General features: G+C 42.6%; 1 protein-coding gene across 2 annotated transcripts; it reads left to right on the top strand.

Annotated features, from left to right (window-relative positions):
* The first annotated feature begins 1,647 nt into the window (after positions 1-1,647).
* On the top strand, positions 1,648-20,601 carry dot1l (DOT1-like histone H3K79 methyltransferase). 2 transcript variants are annotated; one of them, XM_079574454.1, is made up of 29 exons: positions 1,648-2,008; positions 7,227-7,270; positions 7,332-7,406; positions 7,506-7,569; positions 7,642-7,870; positions 7,994-8,088; positions 8,785-8,847; positions 10,424-10,479; positions 10,608-10,687; positions 10,780-10,848; positions 10,931-11,037; positions 11,171-11,212; positions 11,292-11,387; positions 11,468-11,702; positions 11,780-11,893; positions 11,987-12,078; positions 12,176-12,277; positions 12,388-12,525; positions 12,607-12,732; positions 12,923-13,344; positions 13,426-13,522; positions 13,617-13,763; positions 13,912-13,954; positions 14,032-14,624; positions 14,942-15,141; positions 15,219-15,292; positions 15,380-16,033; positions 16,636-17,363; positions 17,484-20,601. In XM_079574454.1, exons 1-28 carry the CDS (start codon positions 1,928-1,930, stop codon positions 17,220-17,222), a joined length of 4,725 nt encoding a protein of 1,574 aa, XP_079430580.1. In that variant the 5' UTR covers positions 1,648-1,927; the 3' UTR covers positions 17,223-17,363; positions 17,484-20,601. The 2 variants fall into 2 exon arrangements, with proteins under 2 accessions (XP_079430580.1, XP_079430581.1); XM_079574455.1 differs by lacking the exon at positions 16,636-17,363.
* Positions 20,602-21,626: the final 1,025 nt, after the last annotated feature.

Here is a 21,626-nt window from a genome sequence, read left to right as displayed (position 1 = left end):
GGGCTAAAAAAAAATAATCTTGAAATGGGCATTATAGAGTTTTCTATGTGAAACCTTTAAAGGTGTTTTTTTTTTTCTCAAACGCATGGGCTCACAAAATATGTTTTGAAAAACGTTCAGTCTAATCTGTAGGCTATATTAGCCGATATGAAAATTCAAACTATTGTCAGAACAAATCATGTGGGCTATTTAAACAGGAATATAATTCTGCAAGCATTCCAGCCAAGATCAGAGTAAAAACATTCTGAATGGTAGACCGTGTGTCACAATCCGAACAATCGCTGAATTGGCCATACTGAGCTGAGCAGCAGAACTGCTCCGACTGGCTGCCTCAGCAGCAGCGGCCAGTGCTGGTGGTATTGAGGGGCGGGTCAGTGAGTTCACTTCGGCAACGTGCCACGCGCTACTCCCCCTCAACATCCACAGCCTACACTGCTCTGTCATGTTTACACGTCCGTAAACTCTGGCATTCAAGAGTTGTTGAGGGGTTTAGGCTGAGAGGACATCTGAATCATACAGATTTTTTTCTCTTCACAAGAATATGCTAATCAAATATATATTAGCCTACCTGCTTTGCCAGCTAAAAAGACTTCTACAAACAACAAAATATAAGGATGGGTGGGAAATTATTTCATAGGTAGCCCACTTAAACTTAAAGCCACACAGTGGAACATTCCAGGATAAAGTTTGTCACAAAAGCAACAAAACTCATAAAAAATAAAAACTCAAAACAGAAACTTGTTAGTGACACCAAATGTAAAGGGTATGGACTCAAATTATATAGCGCTCTTCTACCTTTATCAGTGACCATGTCACCCACTCACACTCGCATTCATACAACAATATACGCAGGTACTGGGGCCAAGTCGGGTGAAGTGTCTTGCCCAAGGACACCACGACAGTGTGCATTTGTGCATTAGTGGTGGAAAGTAAGTAAAAAGTACAAACTATAGGCTTGGTACTTTACTTAAGTACATTTTATGATGAATACTTTTTACTTGTTCTTCACTACATTTCAGAGCCTGTATCTGTACTTTCTACTACATTTTTAAATTAAGTTAAAAGTAAAAGTATTTTCAAAGTGACCTCTCTGGTTTAGTCCCAGTTTAGACTTGGTTCAGTGGTTTACACCTTTGGACCTTGTTTCGATCTGGTTTAGTCCGGGTTTAGGCCTGGTTTAGTTCCTGTTTTTGACCTGAGTTAGTGGTTCACTTGTTTAGACCAGGTTTGATTAAAATTATTTAAAAATCCTGCACATTAAACTCTTCAATACATTTACTTTTTACTTATAAAGTATATTTTACAACGCGTACTTTTGTACTTTTAAAAAAAATGTATCAGATACTTTTACTTAAGTACATTTTTGGTCCTGTATCTGCACTTTTTTACAGGGTTTAAATCAATGTATTTTCCTCTATATTCACTGGGAGAAACGCTACACTTTTTGGCTTTAAAGTAGTATTCTTTCTATTCTTTTTTCTTCTTCTTCTTTTTAAGTCTAAAACACACGCTTTGATGATTTTCTCAACCTACTCCAGCCCTCGCGGTGGTGGGACAGGCTCTGGCTCGTGCTCCTGACCCACGCGTGGCGTTGTTTTCACGGGCCCCCGCTGACGTACGTGTCCCCTCTGCTGTGTGGATCCCTGCCATATTCACGCCGGGCAAGATGGCGGCGATACGGACGGGCTGTTATTGCCAGTGAATACAAAAAGGGCAATTATTTAAGCTGAGAGACCGGTTTAGATTAATTTACACCATCGACCATACCGCGCGCGTATTTCCGTCGAAACCAGCGTCGACGTCTAGTTTATGTTTGTGTTACTTGCAAAGAAAAAAAAAGAAAAAATGCCATCGTTGTAGCCTCCTCGCTAACACGGGCAGTAAGTAGCTAGCGATCTATCACAGCCAAGCCGCCGTGAAGTGGAGAATGGGAGAAAAGCTGGAGCTGAAGCTCAAATCGCCGGTCGGAGCAGAACCAGCAGGCTACCCGTGGCCATTACCAGTATATGTAAGTAGCACGGGTTATAACACTCGTGAGTCTAAGTATTATAAATGTCTGTTGTTGTCTTTTGTTAGCTAGCCCAGTGCTAACGGTGGCTAGTCGGTGCAGCCTCGGCTCACACGGCACAGGAATCAGGTCACACTGGTCGGGACGGTGACAGACTCGGTATCAGTCCAGGCCACGATACTTACAACTAGTTTAGGGTGTATTTATCTCGTTTTTTAACCATAGCAATATCCCAAAGTGCCGTAGAAAGTTGCGTTAAGGGAATATTTGCGTGCCAACGGTCACTGCCATTTGCTGTTGAACTGAGTAAATGTATGTGTGTTGTCATTTTGTCCTGGTCGTCTCTTGTTTTGTTTTTTTAACCATTAAACATTATAACGTCGACGTGCACGTGCTGGTGAATGGAAAAGCCGTCTCTAAGAATTTCACACTGAAATAGTTGTGCTGTATTTCCATGTGACATGTGAGTGTGTCAGAGGAGGAGGCAGACTGAAGTTGATTCATTGAAGAGAAGCGGAAAGGGAAGTGGGCTGTGTCGTGTCAAATCCTCATTTATAGTAATTGTGGTGAGAGACACAATTCACACTGAGACGTATAACTTAGATTTCTCAGAAGGTTCAGATGTTCCGTTCATTTCCTAGTACGGATGTGCATTCTGTTCAATTTATTTTACAGATTAATTGGACTGTTTCACAAGCAATTACCCATATACTGTTTGATCATGTTGTATAAAACATTGCATTTTCTTCAAGTAAAATCAATTCATGAACCGTTTTAAGCGTTTAATAATGTAGCCTAAAGACCTGTATCTCCTAAAAGTCAGTCACCAAATGTAACGATTTGCCCTTAATTCTCAGATAAATGGTTCGCAAATGGTCACATTTATACAGCGCTTTTCTACCTACATTAGGCACACAAAGCGCTTTACATCACGGGACCGCTCGCACAACGAGAATGTGAATGGGTAAGGTGAGTGTCTTGCCCAAGGACACTGCATCTTTACCTTCAATACAGCATAACGATTAATTGTTAGTTTATCTTCTATGGTTTAATCCCATGATGCCGATTAAGCGGTCAACCTACTTATAAAAATAATAATAATGCATCAGACTTGTATAGCGCTTTGTTGCACACTCAAAGACGCTTGACAGTAGAAGACAAAGAAAACGGACAAAAAGCCAGTTTGAAGAGATGGCTTTTGAGTACTGACTTAAAGTGAATCTGAGGGGCTGTGGGAGTGAGTTCCTTTTTCCTAGTAATCTACAGCTTTCCATCAACTGCTTTCTTTTTCTGATCTTGCCTCATGTAATCCAGGTTTTGGTCCTAAAACTCTTAACCCACCTTCATACTATCAGAACAAGCTGCAATTTGTCGCACCCCCAACTTTGAAGAGCACCTGTTCTTGTAAGTTACAAAGATCTTTCACTGCAATGATCCAGTGTAGCACTTTCCACACTCTTTCTTTTTCGGACATAAAATCCTCTCCAAAATATAATAAGTTCAACATAAGTAAATGTGCAGCACACAAATGTCACCTTTTCCAAACTACTCAAGGACAAAACTAATTTCCTCGTTGTTGTGATGTCACATAAACGCTGCACCGTTTGGGGATAGGCTCTGGCAGGCAGAGCTCGCGTCTGTTTTGACTGACAAAGCTGCTCCTCCCTTTACACACCAGGACCGACTTGATAAGGCGTAGTCTCAGTCCCTCCCTGTATTAAGACCTCGCCCGTTGTGTCATTTTTTGGATAACAGAGGCATGCAAGGAATTTGATTACACTCCTGAAATGCTCCACATTTATTTATACTCTACTAGTTACTGGCGTTGAATCGAAAACAGACAATTGGCTCGTTTTGCATGGCATTTTACGTTTCAGATCCCATTCATGTGGAGCTGTCCTCCTGTTTCAAAGGAATTGACTTCCTCTCTTCACTCGTGTCCATATGGTCAGCTCTGCAGGGAAGCGGAAAGAGCGATCTGACAGTGGGATATTGTTAGATGTAATTAATAATGCATTATCTTTTCTGTATGAACTTCTCTTTTTTCACATCGCTGCAAATCCTGTCTTGGCATAAATAAAAAAAAGTGTTTTTGAAGTTTAGTTTTCAGAATATACCTCCAGTTTCGTTCTGCCATTGTATATTCTCTTTTTGGCCCGTGTCTCGCCTCCTAACTATCCCCATCTGTTTGTCTAAATGTTTCCATATGAAGGAATGTCGTGGAGGCGCAAACCCAACCTACTTTGCACTTTGTGTAGGCTTAGAATCAGTGGACAGAAATGCCAGAATATTATTTTTGAATCTCTTCTACCGTTTAGTGGTAATGACACAGCACTTGCGACATGATGTGGCTTTGCGAATCTTTTTAATTACAGAGGGGAATTTCAGGGAGGTGCCACGCTTCCCACTGAGCTGCAGAGTCATTGTCATTGTTCGGCTAAAACAAAAGATTTAGAAAGCCCCTTCATATTGCATTTTCCGGCCAATAGCATCCTCTCAAAGGCAAGCGTACTTTCCGCTTTAGTCCGTTGTCTACTGGTTATCAGTAATTTCTGGAGAGGGGTTGATTGTCATTGTCTTTTGATGCTCGACCCAGTGACGGCACAAGTGAGAATAATGACGTTTAGTAGTGTAGTATTTCTTCGATGCTCCGTCAGTTTGAGGTGAATTGTGATACGTAGAGCTGGGAGGAGGAGCTGGGAGTGTGTTGGCCGTTTCTGTCGTTCCTCCTTTCACAGCGTTTATTTTTAGACTCGGAGCTGAGCTGGTGTTGCTGTGTGCCGTCTTTGTCTGGGCAGATGACCCCCTCCTGTTACAGTCTCACTTACACTGACTGCTCGGTAGCTCGCACGGTTCTAATTTGGGGAACACTGTCCCCTGGTGCTATTCAAAGAGCTGTAGAGAAGTGTGAAGAGGGTTTTGGTCGCATTGATGCTACATTTATGCGATGTGCTTTGACGGCATGATCAGGAAGTTGTTGTCGAGCTGAAACAATGTAATGTCTGGTCTTGATGTTCCGCCTCGGCCATTTGATTTGCCCCCTTGTTCTTTTCTCGTTCTTTTACTCCATTTTCCTTGTCTAAAGTTCTCCTAGGCGCAGCAGAGGAGCGGCAGTCTGAAAGTGGGTCAGTGGGTCATTTCAGGCAACAGGCTCTGGCTGGCTGCGCTGAAGGTGTAATATGAGCCCCGTTCCTCCCATCGAGTCGCACAGCACTGATTTCTGACCAGACATGTCCTCCAACAACAGCAACACATTATGTACTTTTATCTATATTTATTAGTTATTACACTAATACACTTTTGTATTGTGTACCTAGCAAGTTGTACAGGGGAGACTGCAATTATTTAGACAGTATAACATTTGCAAACCACAAAATATCTCAGTTCTTTAATGTTTATTACGATACCTCACCTTGTTGTTTAGACCTACAAACATTTATGAAATGCATGTTAATGTTGTAGTATTAGCTTGTTCAATCTTCTTTCAAATGTACATTTTTCAGAATGGGATTAAAATGTGCACTTTGATCTGAATGTTGCTCACAATTGCAATACTTGACCAAAGCCGCTCCGCCGTGATGTTTTATGTACACTGCTCACAAAAACTTAGGGCACATTCAAAACGCACATCCTAGATGTCAATCAATTACATTTTTCGGATCAAAATCTTTATTCATAGTGTAGGGCAATGTGTTGAGAACGAAATAACATAAGAATGATAAATAGAAATCAAATTCTCAGCCCCTGGAGGTCTGGATCCAAAATTATAGTCAAAATCAAAGTGACAAATCAGGTCACTGGTTGATCCAAATGCTGTAGAAATTCCTCCAAACGAGTCTGTATCATCCTCATTAGTGTGTCTGGCCTCCACGTGCCTGAATGCACTCCCTACAACGCCTGGGCATGCTCCTGATGAGACCACGGATGTCCTCCTGAGGGATCTCCTCCCAGACCTGGATTAGAGCATCAGTCAGCTCCTGGACAGTCTGTGGTGCGACGTGGCGTTGATGGATGGACCGAGACATGATGTCCCAGATGTGCTCTATTGGATTTAAGTCTGGGGAACGGGCAGGCCAGTCCATAACATCAATACCTTCATCATGCAGGAACTGCTGACACACTCTTGCCACATGTGGCCTGGCATTATCAGGCATCAGAAGGAACCCAGGGCCCACAGCACCAGCATATGGTCTTACAATAGGTCTGAGGATCTCATCCCGGTCCCCAATGCCAGTCAGGGAACCTCTGGCTCGCACATGGAGGGCTGTGCGGCCCTCCAATGAAATGCCTCCCCAGACCATCACTGACCCACCACCAAACCGGTCATGCTGGCTGATGTTGCAGCAGCAGAACGTTCTCCAGAGCGTCTCCAGACTCTGTCACGTCTGTCACATGTGCTCAGGGTGAACCTGCTCTCATCCGTGAAGAGCACAGGGCACCATTGGCCAATCTGCCAATCGCTGTGTTCTCGGGCAAATGCCAATCGGGCTGCACGGTGTTGGGCAGTAAGCACCGGCCCAACTTGTGGACGTCGGGCCTCATACCACCCTCATGGAGTCGGTTTCTGACCGTTTGAGGACCAACATGCACATTGTGGCCCTCTGGAGGTCATTTTGTAGGGCTCGGGCAGTGCTGCTCCTGTTTCTCCGTGCACAAATGAGCAGATAGCGGTCCTGCTGCTGGGTTGTTGACCTCGGTCGCCCCCCCCCAGGTCTCCTGGTGTACTGGCCTGTCTCCTGGTGTCTCCTCCATGCTCTGGACACTGCGCTGGGAGACACAGCAAACCTTCTTGCCACAGCACGAATGGACGTGCCATTTTGGATGAGCATCACTCCCTGAGCAACTTCTGTGGGTTGTAGATGCTCCTCATGATACCTCTAGTGGTGAGAACACTGGACAAATACAAAAGTGTTCCAAAAATACGGTACAAAGGATGAAGACAAGGAAATGGTCTGTGGTCACCACCTGCAAAACCATTCCTCTTTTGGAGCGATCTTGCTAATTGCCTCTCATTTCCACCTGTTGTCTGTTTAATTTCCACAACACCAAGTGAAATTGATTCACAATAAGCGTGGCTTCCTAACCGGACAGTCTGATATCCCAGAAATTTGACTAACTTGGAGTTACATTGTGTTTTCTGAGTGTGCCCTAAGTTTTTGTGAGCAGTGTATTTTTCTTTTTTTTTAATTAATCATAAATTGTGTGTTGTGCGTTTCAGGACAAACACCATGATGCCGCACATGAAATCATCGAAACCATACGGTAAATATGCTTTTATCACTTTTATCTTTTGTGGCAGCATTTGATAAATGTCTTTTTCTAGTTGGGTGTGTGAAGAAATACCAGACCTCAAACTGGCGATGGAGAACTATGTGCTCATTGATTATGACACAAAAAGGTGAGTTTGTGGACATAATAATATGCGTAAAACTTATTGATCTATTTATTTGCAAAGCCGTGTGACTGTGATTGTAAATACATGTGTATAATGTCGTAGCTTTGAAAGTATGCAGAGACTTTGTGACAAGTACAACAGGGCCATCGACAGCATTCACCAGTTGGTCAGTTAACATTTTCACTGAAGTTTGTCCTTTGATTGTAAATTGTATTCTAATATATGTGTCACTTTTCAGTGGAAAGGAACCACTCAGCCCATGAAACTCAACAAGCGCCCCTCCAATGGCCTGCTGAGACACATCCTTCAGCAGGTGTATAACCACTCAGTGACCGACCCAGAGAAGCTTAATAACTACGAGCCCTTTTCTCCGGAGGTGTATGGAGAGACCTCCTTTGACCTGGTGGCTCAGATCATTGATGAAATAGAAATGATGGAGGACGACACATTTGTGGATCTTGGCAGTGGTTAGAACGATTCAGAATTTAATTCACTTTGTTACATAAGTCTTAAGTGTTTTATTATATTGATATAAGTCTGTTTTTGAAGAAACAAAAGAATTTGTGGATTGACATCAATTTCAATTGCAGGAGTTGGTCAAGTTGTGCTGCAAGTTGCAGCAGCAACCAATTGTAAACACTACTATGGTGTCGAGAAAGCAGACATTCCAGCTACCTATGCAGAGGTATCAAAGCATTTATATTTCACTACTCAGAAGAAATGTATTTGATTTGGGTCAATATACTTAAAGCTGCCTTCAGCTTTGCATTTGCATTGCATTGCCACATTGCATCGCTAGATGCAACACTTTCGAAACAGTACGTTTATTTTGTCCCGCATAAGCAGAGACGAGCTCCTCCCCTCCCCCGCCTCACCCCCAACTTACCCCTCACCGCTGGCAGAGGTCGCAAAATAAATGTGTTTGCAGCTGCAGAAGTTCAAAAGCATCAACAACGCACTAACACAGAGTTAACATCATGACAGACGTTTACAAAAGATCATGAACTGATAAACATCTAATTGACCTGTTCTGATGCTGCTGAAATGCTCATGAAATGTCCATGGCTATTTGTTTAATTATCCAATATCTACAGGGAACGGTCAAGTCGTTCAAGTGTTGCAGGACATAAAACCTCTGCACGGTAAATTTAGTTAAATTATGTGATGAGATTTAAATGAGATTTCCTTTCCCCTTTGATCACATCAGAAGGGCAGTGAGAAGGGGAGCGAGGGGCGTGTGTAAGAGGGGAAGCCAGGTGAGGGATGCAAGATGCAGTTTACTACTGACAAAAAACAGTCCTGGAGAATAGCTGAGGGCAGCTTTAAATTGATGTTCTTGTACAATACATTATTGGCATAAAGATTGTTATTGTTATTACAGAGCATGGATAAAGAGTTTAAAAAATGGATGAAATGGTATGGAAAGAAACATGGAGAGTATACAGTAAGTACAGCTTTTTGTAGGTTTTCCTTTTGTTTTTAGCCATTTTCTCATGTGGTACCCTCATCAAAGACAAACCTGTATTTTCTTTGATCCATGCATATTTAGTACATGTCAGCACATTGTGATCCATGAAGCTCCTTGGTTGTTTTTTTTTAAATCCATAGACCTTCACCAGAATTTTTTTGAGCTTGTTCACGTTCTTAATTGTCTTCTTTTTTGTCATGTTTATCTTGTTTTTGATCAGTTTCTCTTCAGTTAATTGCAGAAGCTGGTTTTGTAACCTTTTGCTTGCGCATATTATATCGTAATCTTATTCATTACAACAAAGTCCTGGTGGTGTCTAAACTAGTTTAAACCTCCAGAATAAAAGCATACTACAGGGTTATTCAATTACATTTTATACTGGGCCTGATTTCTCGGACGTCATTGGCCACTGGCCGGTCATTTGGCGAACCTCCCACCACCACCAAACATATTCTTATTTTTTTCATTCTCATCATTGCTCAGATCAAATGAGGTAATGAGGCCTAAAAGTTTTATTTATATTCCAGCATTCAAGTCATTCAAGTTATTTTTAAAGACCACCAAAGCAGCAGCAGATTAATACAGTATAAATAATAATAATAAACTAGTCTAGAACTACTCCGGGCTACAGCAGGACTAAACCACATCTAAGCCAGGCCAAAGGCCTAATACAGAAAAGTGTTTCATGTGAGGACTAACTGAACTAAGACCAGTCCTTCTCAAACATGAGACTCTGCTCAGTGACCTCCTCACAGCCGAGCGGACAGAGGGCTGAACGGGCATCTGTGGAGCCGTTGTTCTTATGTCCAGACCTCGCGCTTTATGAAAACTCAGTGAAGTAAGCCCTCTTATGAGATGGCGGTCATGTTTGCATCCTCATTTTCAGCTTCATCCTCTTTCATTCATTACTCCTATCACCACAAAGAAAGCTCTCTGCTGCACTTACGTTCTTTTGGTCCTTTCCCACAAACGCTGATCGAATGAAGTTAAGGGAGAAAGGAAGCAAAAAATCCACCTGTCAAGATGCCGAGGTTTAACAAGTTGACCAGTTAACACGCGTGTTATCTGGTCTTTCTCAAAACTCACACACCATCAGCTTCATCACTTGCTTTGTAAAACCATCCAGAAAGTTGTCTCTTACTAAGTTGCTGGTCAGGCTCTTTGTCACGATGAACACAGGGGAACACGCTGTCCAGAGTCCTCCTTCTGCATGTGACAATCCGTCCAATGATGAGCCTCCTGTTTTCTTTTGTTAAAAGTTTGTTTGATAGAGCCATGTTTTCAGCCTGCTCTCGCAGGTTACAGGGTTGTGAAGTGTCACACACTGCTACGCAAAGCGGCGTGGAAGTGCAGCTAAAGTGGCGTGCATAATGCCAAAATAATATCTGTTTTTATGAAAATTGAGGCACGGGCCATATTTTATAGTTTGGCAGGCCGGAGCTGGCCCCTCGGCTGCCTATTGAAAAGGCATAGTACAACAAAGCCTTTGTGTAAAAAAGTAAGTAATTTTGTCATAAGTTTAGAGTAATGATGTACTGTTTGATGTTTTTAGCTGGAGAGAGGTGATTTTCTGTCTGAGGAGTGGAAAGAAAGAATTGCTAACACAAGGTACAAAACCTTGTGATCTGGTTCCATCCATGTTCTTCATCTTTATCCCACATTGGACATTGTTGCTGTATTAGATAAAATCTATAATAATCTTTTACACGTTGACTAAAATGTTCTCTGTGTTGCAGTATTATTTTTGTAAATAACTTTGCTTTTGGTCCGGAAGTCGATCATCAACTGAAGGAACGCTTTGCTAACATGAAGGAAGGTCTGTATGTTGTCTTCTAAACGCCTCTTCCTGTATTTAACTTTATTCACTAAATGCACAATCATCTAAATGATTGTCCCATCTTCCCCTAGGTGGAAAAATTGTTTCCTCCAAACCTTTTGCACCTTTGAATTTTAGGATAAACAGTCGTAACTTGAGTGGTAAGTTAAGTTTGTGTCATATTGTATTATCTGCCTGCCTGTAATATAGTATAGTATTGTTTTGATGGTGTTTCTCATTTAGATATTGGCACAATAATGCGTGTGGTGGAGCTGTCTCCCCTGAGAGGCTCAGTGTCCTGGACAGGAAAGCCCGTTTCCTACTACCTTCATACCATTGACCGCACCATAGTGAGTTGTCCCTGTACTTTTAAATGATAAACGGCGTGTGATTTGATACCATTAATTACTCAATTCATTTGGTTTAAAAAACAAAACAAAAAAGGAATAAAATCATCTAAGCATTTATTTTTCTTTTTTACAGCTTGAAAATTACTTTGCTAGTCTCAAAAATCCTAAACTCAGGGTAAGTGTTTCGTTCCTTTTCCCACTTAGTTGCCTTGTCTTCTCACGCAAGGCTCTTATGGAACTACTGTTGTTTTCAGGAGGAGCAAGAGGCAGCTAGGAAACGCCAGCAGAAAGATACAAAGGAAAGCAAAAGCAATAGCACCACACCAACAAAACAGAAAGAACCAGTCAAGGTAGGCTAGTTCTCATTGGAAAGACACTTTTTTTCTGACATATTCCAGGATGTTTTATTTATATTTTTAATTCCCTTTAGTTGTTACAGCAGGACTCTGGTGGGGAAGAGGAGCATCCGAGCTTGGTGACATTGGTGAAGCCCACTCCAAAACCCAGGAGAGCTCGACTTTTATCTAAAGGACGCAAGTTGAATAGCAAAAAGCGTGGCCGCCCTAAGAAAGCGGCCGTTAACGCCACTGAGAAGAAAAATAAGAAAAATCAAAGTGCTTTGGATTTGCTGCATGCCAAGACTCTGTCTGCAGCGCCTGCTCAGGGTGAGAACTCTGCACACATCATACTGAATTTTTAAATGTTTGTTTGTCCCGAAGCTCATTGATTTTTCTGCACACAGATGCATACCGGTCACCTCAAAGTCCATTCTACCAGCTACCTCCCATGGTTCAGCACTATCCTTCCAGTCAACTGCTGCTGGGCCCAACTCCTCCTGCTTTGCAACAAATGCTAGGTAACCTCGCTAACCTCCACGGTTTCAACGAGGCAGACCTTATGCACAATGTTTGATAATAATAGAAGAATATTCCTTATCTTTTCTGTACAGATAACATCAAAATACAATACCTGCAGTTTATGTCGTACATGAAGACTCCTCAGTATCGTTCCAATCTGCAGCAACTTTTAGAGCAGGAGAAGGTACTATTGGTCCCAAAAGTTTAAATTTATCCAATACAGATTATCAACTGCCTTGTGTTTTTACTATTTTTTTTGTCTTTTTTTTCCCCTCCTTCAGCAAAAACATATGGACTTGTCAGGACAGGCAGAGCAGTTACATGCTTTCTGTCAGTCCCACAAGGAAAAGATTAAAGGACTTTTCCAAACGAAGCTTGATGAGGTAACTATTTACAATGAAAATATGCTGTCCGTTTGCTCCTTATTGATGACTATTGAGTAAAACCGTTTTATTTGTTGCTCGCTAATCTTACTGTGTGTGTTGGTTTTTAGTTAGGAGTGAAAGCCCTGACAGTAGAGGACCTTTTACAAGCGCAAAAAGAGATATCAGCCCACAATTGTCAACTGAAAGAGCAGACGAAGCAGCTCGAGAGGGACATGGCCTTATTGAGGGACCACAGTTTGCTACTAGTAAGTTCCTTCCTCTGTGGTTTGTAAACTGTAAATCTTCTCAACATGCAAACACTTTTTTTTTTTTTTTTTTTTTTGCAGCTGAAGTCTCGATGTGAGGAACTAAAACTTGACTGGGGCTCTTTATGTTTGGAAAGTCTGTTAAAAGAAAAGCAGGCTTTACGAAGACAGATATCTGAGAAGCAAAGGCACTGCCTGGAGCTGCAGGTATAAAAAAAAGAAAAAAAGCTGATGTGCACACACTTCCATTGGTTCAAACTCATTTCTACTGTTTTTGGTCTCTGATTGTACAACTGTCCTCAGAACCAACCAATTATATCATACATACCCTACCTCACAGCATCAACAAAGCAAGGTTTCATCACTTTTATTAGCTTCCGCTGGCGTCTGTTTTCAGATTAGCATTGTTGAACTGGAGAAGAGTCAAAGACAGCAAGAACTGCTTCAGCTCAAGTCCTACAGTCCTTGTGACGGCTCCCCATACAGAAAGAACTCCTCCATAGACATGGATTCTGCAAAGATCGCCCTTTCCTCTGTCCCCGCCCAGAACGGCATCAGTTCTGAGTTAAATGGCACTAGCTCTCCATGTTTTGAAAGAGGAAACATGAAGGGAGAGCTTCTTTCCCGATACCTCCCCATCTCTCCAGACCACGAGATTGCACCTGCTGCCTCGGATATCCGACAAAGACAACACGGCTCCTCCCACACTCTACCTGACTACACACGCTTCTCACCCGCCAAGATTGCCTTGCGGAGACATCTGAACCAGGATGCTACTGCTGCCGCTCACTTAAGAGGTCCTGGGCTGCCAACACACAGGTCTGTTCCATTTTCAATCACGTATTAAAGACAATTATGACATAACACTCGATTTCTATTTAAAGTGGAATTGTTTTTCAGGGGGGAACTTGTTGGTAATATGCCTCCAGTCAAACAGAACTGCCCCTCTCCTGCAGCAACAGAAGCCCCCAGTACAACAGCTAAGAACTCTGAAAGGGTACATTTAACTATGATTACTATTGTTTCCATTTTTCTGTTTTGTTCCTACGTCATACACATCAGATCAAATGTCCTACCATTTGCTATTTCAGGGTGGTAAGGAGAAGAGTCCTCCTCAAGGTGACAACAGTATCACAAGCCTTCCAATTAGCATCCCTCTCAGCACAGTCCACCCCAGTAAACTACCTGTCAGCATCCCCCTGGCCAGTGTGGTGCTGCCCAGCCGCGTCGAAAGGCTGGTGAGGGACTCGACCTTCTACACTGCACTACCCTTTCAGGGCTCCAGACACGTTTTGGGATGGTTAAACTGATGCACGCACATGGGTGTCAGCCTGGAGCCCTGTGTCATCTTATTCATGAGTGACCTTTTTTTTTTTTTTTTTACAGAGAAGTACCCCAAGTCCTGTTTCCCACACAAGCCAGACCAATGGTAAAGCAATGCTAACCCCAGATATCTAAATGTACAGCACTTACTTTGGAATTCTAATATTTTCCTATATTGTTCAGGATATTCCTCCAGCTCAGGGTTGATGAATGGAGCTTTGCACTCGGAGGACCATAATGGTGCTTCTCTCTCTCCTCCCTCCCACTCCAACCATTCTCTGACAGGACCAATGAGCAGAGGCTCTATCCAGAGCCCGTCTCTAAGCACTGGTGGGGTGCTGCAGTACGCTGACGGACCCCCGAGGATAGTTTCAGAGGAGGGTTCTGACCAGAGAGGGGGCGAATCTGACAATGAGCCACAGGAAAGTGAAATGCGACGGAGAATCTTCTTCTCCTCTTCTTCCTCATCTTCATCTTCAGGCAGTGGAAGCTGTTCAGTTTCAGGATCACGCCTCCACCACCACACTGGCAAGCAGGGATACCATAGCAACCACCATCACCAGTCCCCTGGCACGCAGCACGCCCATACCCCCACACACTCTTCGTCATCACACTCCTCCCACAACCTTGGTGCTCAGGACGGGCGGAAGCGGGGCAGAAGGAAACGCAGCTCCACAGGAGCTGTAACGGCAAGCACATCCCCAAAAAGGAGGTCATTCCCTGGACTTGGCTCCGGCCATCATTCCTCTGGATCACCACTCAATATCAACTCCATGGTGAGAGTTGAGTCAAATGGCCTCTTTAAAAATAAAAAGCATTAATTATTGGAGGTCACTGTTTGTTTATGTCAGAGGTTTCACTTTAACACTAGTTTGTGGCTGTTGTGTAGTTACACTAACCTTTTATACTGAAATGTATAAAGGTGGCATGAGAACTGGACTAAATATTATATTTTGTCCAGTTCTCATGCCATGCAAAACCTTCACGAACATACAGTGCGTTGAGTTGGTGCAACTGAAACAGAATATGTTGATGAAAACCTTTCTGAACCTGTGAGATACTGTACTCTAAAAACATGCTGTCAACTGTTCAGGTAAATAACATCAACCAGCCTCTGGAGATCTCCGCCATATCCTCCCCGGAGCAGTCCAGTCCCAATGGGCTTGACCTGGACCAGCCACCTATTCTGAAGAGAGAGCGCCCCCTAGAGTTTAATGGCACAAGCCGATATTCCTCAGCTCCCAGCACAGATGATGAGGACTCTGGTTATCCTGCAGACAGCTCAAGCTCAAGGTTACATGGGTTTCCCAGTTTGTTTTACACTGTCTTTTGTGCAGTCACCTTCACCATTTCATTTTTGTTCCTTTTAGAATTGAAAGAAAGATTGCTACAATATCACTGGAGAGCAGAGACATTCCCAGTAGATTCGTTGACACTGATAGAGGTAAGAAAATGTTTGTTGTTTATACAGCACAGACTTGGATGGTTTGCTTTTATATGAAGATTTTTTTTTTATATCTTATTGAAAAAGGCAGAAAATCTGGGAACAGCAGTGGCAATAGCACTGGCAGTGAATCTTCCTCTTCATCTTCCTTGTCCTCTACAAGCAAATGGAAGTCTACGTTCTCTCCTATTTCTGACCCTAAGCAGCCAAATGCTGACTTAAGACAGGGTGGCTCCCCCTTTGGTGCAGGGGGACCAAGTCGCAGTGCCGACACCGATGTGGACCACAAGCAGCATGCTCAAGTGCGCAAAGGCAGCGATGGAGAGTCCGCATATGTGATGTCCAACCCATTTCTCAGTCAGGAGGGAGCAATCCGCGGTGCATGTGCAGGGGGTAGCGGAGGTGGGCCGCAAGGATCCAGCGGATCAGAGGCTCGGCAGGTTCTGCAGAAACAGAAGATCCCACGAGACTGGGAGTCCAAGACCACCAGCAGTCAGAACCTGTTCATCTCCGCCGCCGCCAGCAGTGGAGCAGGCATTCTGAGTGCAGTATCCTCCAGCTCAGGGTCTGGCGTGGGGCAGTACTTGGGCTCACAGTTTCCACTCGGAGGGACGTCTGTCCTGCAGTCGTTGTTTGGGGCACAGACAGGATCCTCAGTGACTGGGTCAACGCGGCTTGTGAACGGACATTCAGCTCTGGGAAGCTTCTCCAGTGCGGGATTGGCCGGAGGAGCAGCCGGAGGTGAGTGTCATTGGTGACATGTTTCCATTTTATCTAAGCCCCAGAGGTCGATATAGAAATCATCTATACCAGGCTAGATCAGTAAAAGTAAAATAAGGAGGGCTGTAAGAATCAGGTAAGTGAAATCCCGAAGCTGCTTACTTCATCTGCTTCATTGACTGCTGCTTTGACTTGGACTGGCTATATCGGTGCTTTACATGCAAACACCCTTGGAAAATGTGTTGGTTTTTTTGCCATTAATAAAACTAATGTAAATTTCATAGTAGATTTTTAAAGAAATACACACAAAAAAAGGCGTCCATTCTAAATGTGTTTTCTCTGGGTGTATCTGTTCTAGAATTGAAAACAGAGTCAGCCCACACAGACCGAGGTCAATCCAGACATTAAAAAAAAAAGAATTTGTTTGTAATTTGGAATGGGTGATCTGACTCTGTTTATTTTCTGTGTGCTTGTTAAAGACTTGCTTGGCGCTATGCACAACCTGGCTCAGCCCTTGCTTCTCTTTTGTCCCCTTCTTTCTTGCTCCCTGCCACTTTTATCTATCCCCCTCCCCCCCGGTCCGCTCTCTTGCCCTCTGCTCCCCACATTTCTATGATTTGCAGGTATTTTTCACCATGTGGTACCTACCGTGTCCTCTCATCAGTTTGGAGCATCGCCGGCCACCTCTGGAGGCCTTGGCTCTCTGCTCAGTCTCTCCACCTCTACCTCGTCCCAAACCCAGCAGCACAGCACATCCCCCGCAGCGTCCTCTCGACAGCCCCCTGTGTCCTCTCCTGTCCCTGCGTCTCAGCACAGCCGCACGCAGACAGTCCTGCACAGCCCCTCTCCTCCCACGCTCTCTCTGCCCCCTCCTCCTCCCCTTCACACTGTTCCATCCTCCTCTGCACCCATACTGTCTGATACGACATCCTCACGCTCAGACCGTGTGTCCCTCACTGCTCTCCACCAGCAGAGGGCACAATCCTCCCACTCCATATCCACATCTGTGTCCTCTGTGTCTGCAGCTTCTGCCCCTGTGTCTTCGTCCTCTCTGTCATCCTCTTCCTCGCGTCCCTTTACCGTGCACTACTCACCTCGACTGCCCCTGCCGCCCGCTGGCTGCTCTACCAGCAGTGGGAGCATGTGGAGGACTCAAAGTATGCACAGTGGCCACACCACGTCCCAGCTGCCTGGCTCCCGGCCCAGATAGGGTTTGGGGAATGGGTCGGGGTGGGGGGTGGGGTGGGGTCAAAGGCAATCAGTGGATAGAGAGGGAGAGACTGGTAGGGTGTGAGAGAGACAGGATACCTGTTTTTATCATGCTCCTACATAACGATGTCCTCTGAACAAGGTAAGTTCTGATCACTCATTTAAAGTGTGTTTTAAACCTTGCATTTTAAAACACTTGTGAATGGTTAATCTTCACTCAGTTTCTAATGTTTCTGTTCTTTTTGTTCTATTTGCTCTATAGGTAACTGATGAAAACTACCTCAACATAAAATAAACTATGCAAATGTCCAGGTGTGGACCAAGGCACTCTTCTCAATCATTGGTGCTTCTAAGTGGCTGCACTAACCATCCACCTGCAAGACGGGTCCCCCTGTCCTGGGACGCCTCACTCATATTCTCACCATGTCGTCCCATGAACAGAGTCCAGACTACTGTTCATGTTTGGACCTGTGATCATTTTTACTCCATCTGAGTAAATAAACTACCTCCATTTCTAGGCTTGAGGTACTTTTATTAAAATTGTTAAATTAATGTTAGATTATCATTAATAATTTAAGAGGAAAATTTCATATTAAATCCAAGAGATTTATTGGATTGAACTACAATTCAATGTTCACCTCCTCTAGACATCGAGGTTAGTTTGTTTCCCTAAAACCATGTGCTTTTTCATTTGAACTTTTCCTCATTATTCACTTGTTTTTGAATTAACGGTTTGTGATTTACTTAAGAACCAAATGAGGGATCTGAAATTGATCTAAATCACACTGGATATGAACCTGTAATGACTCATGTAGCATATTTTGTTCACGCCACATACTGGCTGGACTATTTACCCCTTAAGTTTCCTTCATGCTCAGCTGTCTGGCTGCCGTGTTACTTCACTGTCGGCTGGACAAGTTTGATTAAGTTGAAGTAACTTATACACAAAATCATTGCATGTTAAATACACATCCAAGGCCTAGCCACTATGAGACACTGATTTTTAAGGCAAATTAACGCTTATACAATTTAATGTTTTGTTAACCGACACTACTTTGACAACAGCAAATGATCACTGTTAATAAGCTTGAGAATATATTATTTATGTCTGCTTTTGGAAATGCAGGCTTATTTAAATGTCAGATGACATTGACTCTTGTATGTGAACATTTACCTACATTTGGCTCTTACAAACATGCACCCACATGAATCTCACACTGGGAGTAACCTTACCATGACCACAAAGAAACTACTGGACTCTATGCTTTCTTTTTGCTTTTATTGTACAAATGGATATTTGTAAAACATGTTTGTACTGTGAATGTGGTTGATTGACTGTATAGTTGTGTATAATTTAGAAATTATATTTATGCTGTCTTTTTCACTTGGCTATTTTTTATTTTTTATCCAGAACTGTGTTGCTCTTGTAGTATGCAATAGTGTGTGTACTTGACTTACAGTCTGAAAACATTGGTGCTAGTTTGGACTGTGCCTGATCTTATTTATTTAGTAAAACACCACAAACAAATGGAAAACTTGGTGCTGTACAGCGGGATCTTGTAAAGCCGCTTTGGCCTTTCTCATGTTAATATGCCGTGATGTTTATCTGTGAATGCCTTGTGTACCGGACTGTACAGCCCTTCAACACCTTCAACTCAGCTTTTGAAAGTCCTTCCAGATCAGATTTTTGTGAACCACACACTGTTTTGACCGATTTCTTGTTTTGTTTTTGGGTTGTTGTGGTCTCCCATCATGAATAGAGGGAAATATGAAATGTATCTATAGTATATATTCACTTATGAAATGTATATGTAATAGGATTTATTGGTGCTTTACCTTTTAAGTGGGGCTTGAAGCCAAGGAGAGCAAAGAATTGCAAACTTCGCCTAGAGCAGTGGTTCTCAACCTTTTTTAGTTGCTATCCCCCGTATAACAACCCAACTGTTGGTGTTTTCCATTCAAAATACAAAGACAGTATTCCTCTCGAATGATCTGGTGAAATTATCTAATGACCCCGAGGTTGAGATCCCCTGATCTAGACGGATGGCGATGGTAACATGGCAGCAAAACAGCGCCTATATCATGTATAAAGAGAGCAGTCTGTCCATGTTTGATCCTATGGTGCAGCACGAGAACTGTTATTACTTTTATTCTATTAAATCTAAGGAAATGGTGCTTGTGCTTAACAGCCGAAACTTTACCAACATCTTCTTTACTGGTGCACACCGATCTACTTGTCAAACCTTTTCACTTTTATTTTGTGTCTTTGTATGTCTTAAGTCAAAGTCGCATCGTATTTGTCATTAGTCACAGTGATGTAAACTACAGAACTCAAATGTATGCGTGTCTTTGAATAATGGCAGCCAAGTTCTTTCCTCCTCACACTTCTGGGTGCGTGAGTTTTCACTTGCGTTGGTCAAGCAGAAATCTCACTCTTGTTATCAAAGCTTTATAGAACATGTCCAGCATTGTGTTTTGAGACATTTGCTCAGTTTAGAAAATCATTATAAACAATAGGCTATTTGTTACCAGCACTGACAAGACTTTTGTAATTATTGTTAATGCTATTTAATTTTTTTTTATCCTTGGTGTTTGATGCAGTTGCATCTATAGTTTAACTGTCTCCAATCATTGTTAACTTCTATTCTGACCGACCACGTGGTGCTCTCCTTCACTTAAAACAAGGAAATTGCAGCTATTGAATCATTATTCTCTTCCACAGTTGCCGGGCTATGGTTTTAAGGTTTCATGCCTTGCCCATCGCAGCAGTTTTGATGGTCCAGCCTAGCCTTGACATTTGTAACAGTGAGAATGACCTTTTGGAAAACCAACCTTTGAATTTAACGCAGATTTCTGATATGTGATTGTAACCGAGGCTGTTTACAAAATCCTGCCAGATATTCTAACTCAGGAACTGCCAAGGTTGCTTGAAACTATTTTAATTATCAACTCTTTTCCTGCACAAATTTCTGTACTGGTTTGAAAGTCTTCATTGCCCGGCTCAGGACTAAGTCAGCTCATACAAATGTGCTTTTTACATTTTCAAAATACATTTTCCTCAGTACTTCTCACTGTCACAAAGCAACTTCAGCTTCAAACTTCAGCAATCCCACGTCTATCAAGCTTTACCAGTTAGTCTTGTGAGTATTGAGAAATAACATGCTGGACGTCTCACACGAGTCTCAGATTCAGTCAGTTTGGTAACTTCTTTGCAGGACAGGTTTGAGGTGCAATAATAACAAACCTACTTTTCAAAATGCCCTGAAAACTTGTTACGGTGCGGTGTTGGTGCTTTTATCCTAAGATGTTAATGACAAATGGAATTATAGTTTTTTTTTTTCTGCATTTACAATAATTAATAAAATGTTTCTCACAAAGTTTATAGTAGTTACTTGTATTTTTGTTACAGGTTTGTCATTAAGTTATTGAAGTTACATAATATGATTTATAGAAGGAGAACCTGATGCCTTTTCCTGTTAAGACCATTTTAATCATTTTAACTACATTGAATCTAAACTCTCCTCATCAAGTACAAAAGTTGTTGTGCACTAAATGGTGCACAGAGGAATGTCTCATACCGTGTTTTGATACAATGTGGACGCCATTTCAGGATAATGGACAATTCCTGTCGTTCCTTGTGGAAGATTTGTGATGTCCAGGAATGGGCCTTGACTTTATCTCATGGGATGCATTGGTGTGGAGTAGTCTAGAGGCCTTGACAGTCTGCAAAACAAGACCACAGCTGTGAGAGCCGAGATGGGAGTGAGAGCCTCAGCGTATTACAGTGAAAAGATTATTTTGTATCAGTTCAATTTAATTTAGTTCAATCGACAATTAAAGATTTTGTGCGTTTAACAGTGAGCATAGGGGAGAAGCCAAAATACTATTCTTTCAAAACAGGTTTTAAGTGCCGAATAAATAAATACTCTCCCATTAATTCAAGTTAGTGGCTGTAGTCACACCTCAAACAGTCTGCCCCAGGGCAGCTATGGAAAGTGCCTTATCACTAAGTGTGACAGATGGGTGGTTAAGAGGGGGACAAATGCACTGAACATTAATTTTCCCCGTGATTTGGGTTTGCAGAATGTTTAGGATCAGGATTTATTATTTATTTATTTATATATACAGTGGGGGGAAAAAGTATTTGGTCAGTTTCACATAGACGTTCTATTGGATTTTGGCCAAATACTTTTTTGCCCCACTGTATAATTTTTGAGGGAAATAGATCAAATTCAGTATAATCTGTGTGTTCACTGGCATACATCTCTCCTTCACCCTCCTGTTTTATCTCAAACTCTCAGAGGAGATTAAAGCACCTCTATGTGCAAACACACCCCTCCAGAGTTTTACATCCAACAAGGACACAATATTCCTATTTAGGTATTGTGTTTTCCAGGTTGCAGGA

Source organism: Gobius niger, assembly GCF_951799975.1.
Source record: "Gobius niger genome assembly, chromosome: 17".
In the NCBI taxonomy this organism is placed as follows: Eukaryota; Metazoa; Chordata; class Actinopteri; order Gobiiformes; family Gobiidae; genus Gobius; species Gobius niger.
This window is presented reverse-complemented; position numbering and strand designations above follow the sequence as displayed.

Bases quoted from the DNA above. Each gene is read 5' to 3' on its own strand.
- dot1l (XM_079574454.1), top strand. From the start codon at position 1,928: ATGGGAGAAAAGCTGGAGCTGAAGCTCAAATCGCCGGTCGGAGCAGAA. The intron at 8,089-8,784 runs GTATCAAAGCAT...TTGTTATTACAG, and splicing joins TTCCAGCTACCTATGCAGAG to AGCATGGATAAAGAGTTTAA. The intron at 12,526-12,606 runs GTAAGTTCCTTC...TTTTTTTTGCAG, and splicing joins GGGACCACAGTTTGCTACTA to CTGAAGTCTCGATGTGAGGA.